Source organism: Terrapene carolina, unplaced genomic scaffold, assembly GCF_002925995.2.
Source record: "Terrapene carolina triunguis isolate 2854851 unplaced genomic scaffold, T_m_triunguis-2.0 Scaffold211, whole genome shotgun sequence".
In the NCBI taxonomy this organism is placed as follows: Eukaryota; Metazoa; Chordata; order Testudines; family Emydidae; genus Terrapene; species Terrapene triunguis.
In genome coordinates this window covers 11,257,532-11,269,289 of record NW_020664562.1, presented here as the reverse complement: position 1 = coordinate 11,269,289, position 11,758 = coordinate 11,257,532, and the positions used below count along the sequence as shown (strand labels likewise).

The window sequence follows — 11,758 nt, the reverse complement described above, 5'->3', positions numbered from 1 at the left end:
TTAGGCTTTGAGGTTTATGTAGAGATTCACTGAATCAGACTCATCGCTTGTATAAACACATTACTTCAATGTGTTTACCTGGGGGGCTACCAAGACAACCTCACCTTTTTCTTGTTTTAGAGCCATGTGCTATCTCAGTGGAAGAAATGGAAAACCGGATGGTAGAGTTGAATGGGACTGCAAATGAGAACATATTGCAATGGGTGTACCTAAAACGTGGTGATTTTCTTGAGCTTCACTGCAAACCAGGATACGCACTTGCAACTAATTTATCTCAATCTACTTTTATGGTGCAGTGCAATGGAAATCCAATTGTCTATCCGGAATGCAAAGGTAGGTGGAGATGGGCTCTAGTGGGTATCTCAAATATCCTGCTTTCAGTAGAAGGCACTCTGCAATGATATGAATAAGTGAATGTGAAAGAGCTGCTTCTTTGCTCTGATTTCGCAGAGGCGAAAGGCTTCCAGACTGGATTTGTGTTAAGATAATTACATTTCAGGGGTTAATAGACTCCGTGAGGTAAATTCTCCCTGCTCCACTCTGCCCCCTCGAGTTAATCTAATAACCAAGTGGCATTTATTTGTCATATAAAAATTTTAAAAATGTAAATGAGTTACTGTCTGTAACTAGGCATATCTAAGGCTATTTCAGATGTTTCTGAATCTATTCAGAGAGTATTTAATGGCAGTACTCAGAGGCCTTCTCAGAAACACAGTGTTTGGAGCAGCTTTTAATAACAGAACTTGGCTCTATAATGGGAAAACTGAGTTTGTGCCTGGAGCTTGGTTTGTCGCTATTGGGTATGAAAGTGCTGGGAGTGGGAGCAGTGTTCAGATGGTATGCAGTGGTGGATTAGCAATTGGGGGGCCCTGGAAAAATGGGTGCCCCTGTGCCCCGTCCTGCAATGCCCACCCAGCATTCCTGCCAGGGGGTGGGGGAAGTCCCCGTTCCCCACCCTTGCTCCCTGGCAGGAGCACTGAGTGGGCAGAGCTGGGCAAGCCCCTGCACCCTGACCTTGCTCCCCGGTAGGAGCATCTACTTGGATGGGGGTAACTGCAGGTGGAAGGGGTGGGGCCCACTTGCTTTGGCCCAGGGCCCCACAAAAGGGTAATCTGCCTCTGATGGTATGGTCAACTGCTGGGTGTAACAGTTTGTAACTACAGGATAACACAATGTCCTTTAAATTTCTATGCTACCAGCCCAGAGACAGCATATTTACCAGAGCTGGATGAAAAATGAAGAAGCAGTTTTGTGAAAAGTGTTGCAATCTGATGGTTTTACCATTTTGCAGGGTTTGAAATAGAGCAATTTTCATTTTAATTCTTTTTTCCACAAAATATATACATTTTAATTTCAATATTTTGAATGTTGTTTTTTCCCATCAATCTTCCCCCCCCCCCCTTTTTTTTTTTTTTTTTGCATCTTACTGCAAATAAATGAATAATGTCCAGGGTTTCATCTCACTTTTTCCTTTTTCCACTCTGGAAATTTTGAAAACTTCTCCAACTTTGATTTTTCTACTTGTAACTATACAAAGATGATAAAAAGAAAAAGTGGAGGAAAAAGCCTTCAACACCATTCAAAATTTTTATGAAAAACTGGAAAAATTCAAACCAAAAAACCAAAACCAAACAACCAAAACTTTTTTGTGAAAGTATTTGGTTTAGAAAAAAGACCATTTCTCATTTAAAAGCAACAGTTTTGAATGAAACATTTTGAACAGCTCTGGTGTGTGTATTGCTGAATAAAAAACCAGTACGTCCACATTCTATTTGGCAACTTCTTAAACAGCATTACAGTAAAAGTAGGGGAGCACAGTAGGTTCCCTCTATGCAATTTCCATATGTTTTATTCAGAGATAAATCACAATAATTGCTGATGGATTGTACAGCCTACTGGCCTATTTTCATGTGTAAAATATATTTGTCTCATTCTTGTTAGAAATTGTTTGTGATCCTCCAGGAGTGGTTAATGGTAGATTCAGACCTCAAAGGAACGTGTATAGGAATGGTGATGTCCTTATAATTACATGTAATCATGGATTTCACATTAATAATGATCAAGATACAGCTGAATGCACAAAGAATGGCTGGTTGCCTTCTCCAGGCTGTAGCAGTAAGTTGCATTTATGTCTTATCTTGCTTAACAAATGTCAAAATCCAACTCAGTATACTAAACATATCAGATCGAGAATGCACTTGCTAACCTAGTATTTTTTAAAATGTCACTTGTGGGTACTTGGTCAGGTGTTTGGCCCTTTCCTTTGACCGTACATAGAACTGACAGGTACATTTGTATTATTTTATCATTTACATTTGTAGTTTAGTGTTTAGTAGTAGTTTTAAGCGTTGTTTCCTGTACCCTAACCCAGCACCCATGCCTGCATTATGCCGAAGATGCCCAGGTTCAAGATCTGTGCCTCCTGCCCGTGTTCCTTCTCTGTCAGCGATGAGTACCAATGCTGCCTCTACTGCTTGGGAGAAGTCCATATCATCCAGGTGCAGTATCTGCCTGTCCTTCCCAACCCGAGAAGACAGGGCTCTCTGCATCAAGAAGCACCTCTTGGAGGTCGCCATGAGGCCGCCATTGGGTCCAGGCTGTGGGATGCCCTCCCTACATCAGCCTGAGAAACCCAGGAGGGCGCCTCCAACCACAGAGATCAAGTCTGATTCTGGCGATACCAGTACTGCGGACCCCGTGCCAGGGCCTAGTCAGGAGGAAAGGAAGCAGGAGCATAAGCATAGCAGCAAGTCTTCCTCCAGGCCTACGAAGGATGATGCGCTTTCCATGAATTCCAGCCATGGAGAAGCAGTGCATTCCAAGGCTCACAAACAGGATAAGAAATCACATAGACTGGCAAATCTGCTGGTACCGAGCACCGAGACGTGCACACCTTCCATATCAGGCCCCTCTTGAGTCAAGGGAACCGCCAGTTCTTCTTGGAGTAGTGTCCTTATCAGGGGTGGCTCTAGCTTTTTTGCCACCCCTAGCACGGCAGGCAGGCTGCCTTTGGCGGCACGCCTGCGGGAGGCCCCCGGTCCCGTGGATTCAGTGGCATGCCTGCAGGAGGTCCCCGGTCCCGCGGCTTCGGCGTCCCTACCGCCGAATTGCCGCTGAAGGCGCGGGACCAGTGGACCTCCCGCAGGCATGCCGCCAAAGGCACGCGCTTGGTGCGCTGGTGCCTGGAGCTGCCGCTGGTCCCTATGGGTGCTCCACTGTAGGTGTGTCTACGTCCCTTCGCTGCTGATCGGAGAACTTTGGTAGCAGTGTCTGTTCAGCCCGCGTATGAGCTGCTCCTCGGCTGCCACGAGGCTAGTCAGTATGCGCAGGCAAACCCTCCTCAGTTCCTTCTCAACTGCCCCTGGCTAGAGATGGAGCTATCGCTGTCTGTTCATGGATTGTTAACTCTTTTAGAATTTATAATTTTTAGCTTCCCTCTAAGCCTTTTTTCTTTATTTATTTCATTTATATTTAATTTTGTTGCTGCCCCCCCCCCCCCAAAAAAAAAAAAAAAAAAAAAAAAAAAAGCCCCTCTCCTCCTGTGTGGGGGGGGGACTCCCCTGGAAAAGGGTATGCCCATCTCCCTGGGCTTCAAAAAGTGCCTCAGTTGCAAGGAATCTATCCCAGTGACTGATGGACACTCACAATGCGTTCGCTGCCTGGGAGAGAAACAAATTCCACAAAAATGTGGCTTGTGTCAGCAACTGAAGCTCAGATCCAGGAATGACAGAGAATTGAGGCTCAAACTCCTACTCACAGAGTTATCCCTCCAACCTCTGGAGTTCCGACAGGAGCCCTCACCACAACCCTCTACTTCAAAGGGAGGTGACCCCAGGGAGATGTCCATGAGCCATTCTTGTAAGGCCTCTAAGAAAAGGTCCGTGAGTCCCCATAGTGAGCCCTGATCAATGAAAATGATCTCTGGTTCAATCAGTATCATCGGTACCGACGGCACCAAAGCCATCTAAATCTGGTACCCAAGGTATGTGTGGTACTGAACTGACAGAGGAAGTCAGGTTGCCTGAAGTCCCAATGGGCACAGGCAAGGAAGCACCGGTATCATGGGGGTGCGAAAAACATAGAAGATCTTCCCCGGGGAAGACTCCATCAGTATGGATGTCAACATCTGTACTACTTGTGGTACGCCAGGCACCAACAGACCTCGCTATCGGGTACACATCTCCAACCCCTTTGGTAGAAGCCTCTTGGAACTGACAACCACTGCCAGTACCGACGCCCTTCGCACTGCCATATTTCCAGTGTGCGATGGATCTTTCAGTGTCTGATGCATTGGACTTGCCTCTGCTCAGTACTGGGGTCCCAGTACCGAGATCACCCAGAGCCCTTGACTCTCTGATGACTTCCTGCCGCACACCATCCCTTTTGTTGTCAGAGTCAGAAAGTGAGCAAGTGGACATGGTTTCCCGCCACTCTTCTCACCTACCATATAGGGCCCAGTTTCAATAGGAACAGCAGGGATATCGTCCCTCTGATCCATAGCCTCCCTGATTTGGTCAGCCGTGGTACCAACCATCGGGCCCCTTCCTATTGCAATGGCCATACTGGGAACCTTGGCAGCTACCTCTAGTGTGACCTACCACCAACCAAGGAAACACCCTCCTTCAGCTGCTGCCTCGAGGGCTTCTGAACCCCCTGAACTGGCAAAGAAGGAACTGGAGGCCAAAGTGGAGGAGGAAGTTACTCCTCAAGCCCACTTCTTGTCGTCATCACCAGATAAAACGGTGATGCCTCCTCTGCCATCTATGGCAGATGATTTTAAACTGTTCCAGAACTTGGAACAGAAAGTGGCAGAAGCACTACAAATACCTTTGCAAGAGATGACAGAGTCGCACCACAAGCTAGTGGATATTTTACATTCCTCCATCTCCTCCAGAGTGGCCCTCCCTATTAATGAGGCACTACTAAACCCCATCGTGGTCATATGGCAGACCCCCACATCTGTCCCACCGGCATGCAAGCAGGCTGACAAGAAATTTTACATGCCAGTGAAAGATAGGGAATTTCTCTTCTCTCACCTGCCTCCCAATTTGATAACTGTGGATGCAGCTGATTCTAAGGGCCGCCAACCCCAGTTTAAATTCACCCCTTATGACCAGGACTGGAAGTACCTGGACCTTTTTGGCGGGAAAGCATACTTCTCGGCCACCCTCCAGTTCTGCTTTGCAAACTATGAAGCCTTATTGGCAAAATATGACTATCAGAACTATGCACAACTCCGTTGTTTTATTGAGTAGCTCTCCGATTCTCATAAGGAGCAATTTAAGTCCATAGTCAACAAAGGCCAACTGGTGGCTAAAACATCTCTCCAGTTTGCACTTGATGCAGCTAACATGGCAGCATGTTCAATATCTACTGCCATTGTGATGAGAAGGGCCTCGTGGCTTCATCTATTTGGCTTCCCAAAGGAGGTCCAATGGACAGTGGAGGATCTTCCTTTAGAAGGGATAAAGCTATTCACCAAGAAGACCAACGCCTCCCTGAACACGTTAAAAGATTCCAGAACCACTCTTTGATCCTTCGGGATCTATACACCTGGGTACAAAAGAAAATACAGCTCCCAGCCACCATTCAAGCCTCACTCATCACAGAGATCATATGAACCCCAGAGGAAGAAGCCCAGGTTCCCCAGATGGAAGACGTCAGGATCTCAGCTCACTTCCTCTCAACCCTCCACCTCAAAGCGACAGTTTTGACCAGTTGGTCAAGGTGCCCATAGAATATTCTCCTAATCATTATCTCATGCTAGAAAACCCCACCCATCCTTTCCAAGACTGTATCGCCCCATTCTGCAGCACCTGGAAAGGGATAACCTCTGACAAATTGGTGCTGGAGATCATCCAGGATGGATACCACATCCATTTCTCCTCCCTTTCAAACGCCCTTCCCCGTCCCTCTTCAGGAACCCTTCTCATGAGAGCCTGCTACATCAGGAGATAAACCATCACCTCAGCGTAGGAGTGATAGAGCCAGTGCCCACACATCTAAGAGGCAGAGGCTTCTGCTCTCGTTACTTCCTGATACTGAAGAAAAAAGGGGATTGGAGACCCATACTGGACCTCAGAGTGCTCAACAAATTTATCAGGGCTCAGAAGTTCAAGATGGTCACTTTATCAATGATTTTTCCAGCATTAGAGAAAGGAGATTGGCTCTTGACTTCCAAGGTGCATACTTCCACATTTTGATTATACTGAGTCACTTATGTTACCTCAGGTTCACACTAGACCAAGACCACTACCAATACAGAGTACTCTGTTTTGGCCTCTCATTGGCTCCCAGTGTTCTCCAAGGTCCTTTTGGTAGTGGCAGCCCACTTACGCTCTCAGGGCATCATGATTTAGCCTTACCTGGACGATTGCCTTCTCAGGGCACATTCCTTTGCCCAAGCCCAGCAAGTCACCCAGACCACACTGGACCTGTTCCAGAATCTGGGCCTACAAATCAAAGCACAAAAATTGACATTAACATTAATTGACATTAATAGAGGTTAGAATTCACAGGAGCCAACTTCTACTCCATCCAGGCGAGAGTGCTCCTCCCACATCACAGATTATTTAGTCTCTCCATGCTGATACAGTGCAATCCAGGCCCACAGTTTTGGCCAGACATTGCCTCCAGCTCATGGGGCATATGGCCACGGGCACAACGTTATAGCTCATGCCAGACTATGCATGAGATGCTTCCAAGCATGGTTCTATTTGGTTCGGTTTACAGGCCGAACAGAGACAACATAAACTACTATCGATGCCCACCAAGGTCAAGCAATCCTTGGACTGGTGGAAGGACCTAGTAAATGTCTGTATGGGAATCCCTTTTGTTCAGCCTTCTAACATCATTACTTCTGACCACCGATGCACCCCCCATTGGATGGGGCGCATATCTCAACAGTATCACCATGCAGGACACAAATGGTTTCCATCCGAGACGTGCCTTCACATCAACCTGCTCGAACTCAGAGCAGTCAGAAACGCGTTTGCTCACTTCCTCCCACTGATCAAAGACACGAACACAAAAGTCAAGATGGACAATATGGCCTGCATGTATTACATAAACCAACAAGGAGGCACCAGATCACCCTCCCTGTGCATGGAAGCACTAAAATTATGGAACTGGTGCATTTCACAAAATGTCATGTTATCAGCGGCCTACCTACCAGGAGTACACAACATGACGGCGGACAGTCTTAGCCACAAATTCCCACACAACCACAAATTGGAAATGGATTTGGTGGTTCTCAACAACATATTCTGACAATAGACTTGTTTGCTGCTTACCAGAACAGGAAATGTTCACAGTACTGCTCCAGAGTGGGGATCAGACAATACTCCATGGGAGATGCTCTCCTCCTTCCATGGGACAAGGGTCTTCTTTACCCCTTTTCCCCATTCCCTCGAATACTGAAAATCCTGTTGAAAGTGAAAAGAGAAAAAGCAAACATCATACTGACTGCTCCCACCTGGCCCAGACAGATGTGATACCCTTACCTGTCACAGCTGGTCCACTATGTGCACCGATGACTCTTCCAATCACTCCTTACCTTCTATTGCAGAACAAGATATGCAGATTCTGCAGCTCAAAGCCTGGCTCCTTCATGGTTCCAGCACATATAGACATCTTGCTCTGAGGAGGTACAGGAGGTGTTATTACACACTGGGAAAAGAGCTACTTGTCAAACCTACCTACAAAACTGGAAAATATTCCAAATCTGGTGCCAGGCCAAAGGCATCACCCTGAACACAGCCACCCTGCCGGTAATCCTGGAGTACCTGTTGACTCTTAAGAAATTGGGACTCTGTTAGTTCACTAACGGTTCAACTAGCAGCAACTGCAACCTTCCACCAGCAGGTAGAAGGATACTCAATCTTCTCCCATCCAACTACAAAGAGGTTTATCAAAGGCATAGCGAACCTTTTCCCCAACCCAGACTTCCCACTCCTCAATGAGATCTCAACCTAGTGTTAAAAGGACTGACTAGACTGCCATTTGAACCCCTGACCACTTGTTCATTAACTCACCTTCCCATGAAGATGGTGTTCCTGATCGCCATCATCTCAGCCAGAAGGATAGGGGAGATAGCGGCTCTGATGGTGCATCCCTCCTTCATTGTGTTTTTCCCTGAAAAAGTCACTCTTAGACCACATCCAAAGTTCACTCCCAAAGTGACTTCCACATTTCATATGAATCAGTTTATTCAGCTTCCAATCTTTTATCCCAAACCTCATCAGGATAATAGGGAAGCCATCCTCCATACACTTGACGTGAGTAGAGCCTTGGACTTCTATTTGGACAGGACAAGAGCTTTTAGAAAATATCTGAGACTCTTCCTCTCCATTGCAGATAGGTCAAAAGGTACAGTGATTTCAGCTCAGACTCTACAAATGGGTCTCGACCTGTATCGAACTCTGTTACCAGATGCGTTATAGAATACCTCCATCTTCAATACGCATGCATTCTGTGAGATTGGTCTCCACTTCTGTCGCCTTCTCTAGGGTTATCCCTGTGCCAGAAATCTGCAGAGCAGTTACCTGGGCATCTGCACACACGTTTGCAGAATACTATGCCATCCTGGGGATTCGGCTGCAGATGCCAGATTCGGTGCCACGGTACTATAAACCATGACAGACTTGATTCTGAAGCCCCAACCTCCAGTGGTGGGCACTGCTCGGGAGTCACCTACAGTGGAGCAACCATAGGGATACTACTCAAAGAAGAATAAGAAGTTACTCGCCTTGTGCAGTAACGATGGTTCTTTGAGATGTGTGTCCCTCTGGGTGCTCCATGACCCACCCTCCTCCCCTCTGCTTTGTAGTTCTTGTCTTTGACTCTGCAGTAGAGAAGGAACTGAGAACGCTTCATCTGCGCATGCTGTCTAGCCTTATAGCAGGCGAGGAGCAGCGCATGTGTGGACTGAACGGACACTGCTACCAAAGTTCTCCGATTAGCAGCACAGGGATGCAGACATACCTACAGTGGAGCACCCATAGGGACACACATTTCGAAGAACCATCATTATTGCACAAGGTCAGTAACTTCTTTTGGGACAGTCCTCTGGCTCTGGAGCATGTGCCACTAACACCGGGGAGGTTACAGATGGGACCTGGAGCGACATGAACTCTTCACCCTTGGGGAACCGAGTTCTCCATGCCTTCCTCTGCCATCTGTGCCTGGGGAAGGACAGGTCCAATCCAGAACTTGCCTCAGTCAAGTGGTGCTTCCAGCCATTCCCCTATGGTTTATATGGTTCTGCCAGCTCCAGTGGTACCACCATCGATACTGGGATCTGAGTTCTCATCATCTGAGGATTTGGATGGAGCGCAAGGGCAGCCCATCCCCTACTGCCACTACGAGTTTACCCTAAAGGACCACCCACTTCATGAAGGTGTCCTCCTCTAGCCACTGGTATCCCACTCCATGAGGCCCTCCACAGCATCCGCCGGATCGGTCCTGTTGGCTGCACTGGGGGTCCTGGCCTCAATATCCATCTTTGGAGCCTTCCTGTTCAGCACGAAAGGGGTTCACCCCTATCCCCACTGCAGGCATCATCAAGTAGGCATTCAGAACCAGTTTTGGAGGATGAACTGCTTAATCCATTTCTAGCAGTACTGCCAGAATAGGAATGATTCCCGTCGTCCTCTCCAGATGCAGCTGTGACCTTGACTCCCCCTTGCCTCCAGATGACTTTTGCTAATTCTAGGACCTCCTTTTCAGGATATCTGAGGACCTTTACATTCCACTGGAGGAAGTACAGGACAAACAGCATCAGCTTCTGGACGTCCTTCATGCTTCGGTACCGACCAGGTGGCTCTACCAATCAGCTGGCTTGAACTGTTGGACATACTGTGGCCACTTGTGCACCTATCCCCAGTTGACTTAAAGGAGATACTATGTCCCAGCTAAGGCCTCTGAGTTTCTGTTCTCTCACCCTTACCCAATTTGCTCATGATCCAAGAAGGAATGGAGAGGGCCAGACAGCAGTATGCACTCTCCATCCTGGCAGACAAGGAGGGCAAGCGGCTGGACCTTCTGGATTGCAAGGTCTTCTCGTTGGCTAGCCTTCAGTTCTGGATCTCAAACTACCAGGCCTTATTGGTCAAATATGACTTTTTCAATTATAGTAAATTGGAGGACTTTGCTGAAAAATGCCCCCAGCAAGATTGGTCCTGTTTCCAGGCTATCCTGAAGGAGAGCAAACTGGTGCGAGAATGGTGCTTCCATCTGCTGTGGATATGGCTGATACCTCTTCGCATACGATGGCTACGGAAATTGTATTTAGGAGGGAATTGTAGCTGCATTCATCTGTTTTCCCCAGGGAGGTATAAAATACCATAAAGGACCTCCCTTTCAATGAGTCTCACCTGTTTAATCAGAAGATCGATGATTCCCTCCACTCCCTCAATGTTTCCAGAGCTGCACTATGATTGATGGGTATCTATACACCTGCACCCAAGTGAAAATTCTGCCATCTGAAACCTGCAAAACTGTTCAGGACTCCCCAGTTCCTCCAACGACCCTACAAACCACCTCACAAGTGACAGAAGGCCCAGCGATCACATCCTCCAGGACCGCCTTCACAGCATTTAACATCATATGTTCAGTCTTCCCAGAAGTGATATTTCTGAATGCACCTAGAGAACTGCCAATCACTTTGCCTCCTGCTGTACACCCGATGCATCCCATTCGGGCAGGAGACCAATTCTGGACCTCCAAGCCTGAATCACTTCATCTGCAAGCCCAAGTTTCATATGGTCACTTTAGCAGCCATCATACCATCACTAGAAAGTGGCATGTGGTTTATGGCTCTTATATGCAGGACACCTATTTTCCTATAGACATCCATCCACCCACAGAAGGTTCTCTTGAGATTCACAGTACAGAGATTCCAATACAGAGTTCTATTGTTCGGCCTCACCACAGTACGCAGAGGCAGAAACTAAATGTTATCAGCAACTGAACTCCTAGTGTATTTAGCTCTGGTGTTTGTTTAATTTTTGGACAGATTTTTATCAGTGCTCATGTTGTAAGTTTCATTGCCCACCTACATCTTACTGCATGTTTGTAGGTTCTGGTTGCAACCTTTATTTAAAATTAGTGGGTTTTTTGTGGTTATATACTGTGTTACAAAGGGCTTAATTAGATACGGTGGTTTGTGGAAGGGTTTTGCTCATTTTACTCTTCTATGTCTATCTTTTCAGATACACCATGCCAAGGTGTTCCAGATGTTTCCAATGCTCAAACTGAAGGTAGAGTGAAGGATAGTTATGAGCCTGGTGAAACAGTACGTTATCAATGCCATTCTGGTTTTATTATAAGTGGATCACCAGATGTTACATGTAGTGCTGGGAAGTGGACCAAAACCCCTGTATGCAAAGGTAAAATGAGTGACTTGATCTAACTTTAAAGAACCCTAGTTAATCTTTTCTTAATAATAATAATAATTAATATTGGCACTGAGATACCACACTGATGGGTCTGACGGCTAGAACAAATAGATTAGATAGATGACTTTGAATTAAAATAGACACTGACAAAGTTTTTCCCCTTGCTGCTGAGGGGAACAAGAAGGAACATAATTTAACAAGATTTCATGTCTGGACTGTTTCATGTCTGGGCTGACATCACTGAGAATGTTGATGCAGAAACAAGAAATAGCCAATTCACACACTGATAATTTCAAATACAGAGGGGATTGGGAGGAATCAGGGTTTGCCAAAAGGAAAAAAAAAACCTATTGGCAGGCCAA

The 11,758-nt window shown here is 46.6% G+C and overlaps 1 protein-coding gene across 1 annotated transcript; it reads left to right on the top strand.

The window, feature by feature from the left end:
• The first annotated feature begins 116 nt into the window (after positions 1–116).
• On the top strand, positions 117–11,410 carry LOC115271267 (complement factor H-related protein 4-like). The gene is made up of 3 exons (XM_029912435.1): positions 117–333; positions 1,942–2,115; positions 11,211–11,410. The coding sequence occupies exons 1-3, from the start codon at positions 147–149 to the stop codon at positions 11,408–11,410; spliced, it is 561 nt and encodes a 186-aa protein (XP_029768295.1). The 5' UTR covers positions 117–146.
• Positions 11,411–11,758: the final 348 nt, after the last annotated feature.

Coding starts and splice junctions, on each gene's coding strand:
- LOC115271267 (XM_029912435.1), top strand. CDS start 147: ATGGAAAACCGGATGGTAGAGTTGAATGGGACTGCAAATGAGAACATA. Junction 334..1,941: donor TGTCTATCCGGAATGCAAAG/GTAGGTGGAGAT, acceptor CATTCTTGTTAG/AAATTGTTTGTGATCCTCCA. Junction 2,116..11,210: donor GCCTTCTCCAGGCTGTAGCA/GTAAGTTGCATT, acceptor CTATCTTTTCAG/ATACACCATGCCAAGGTGTT.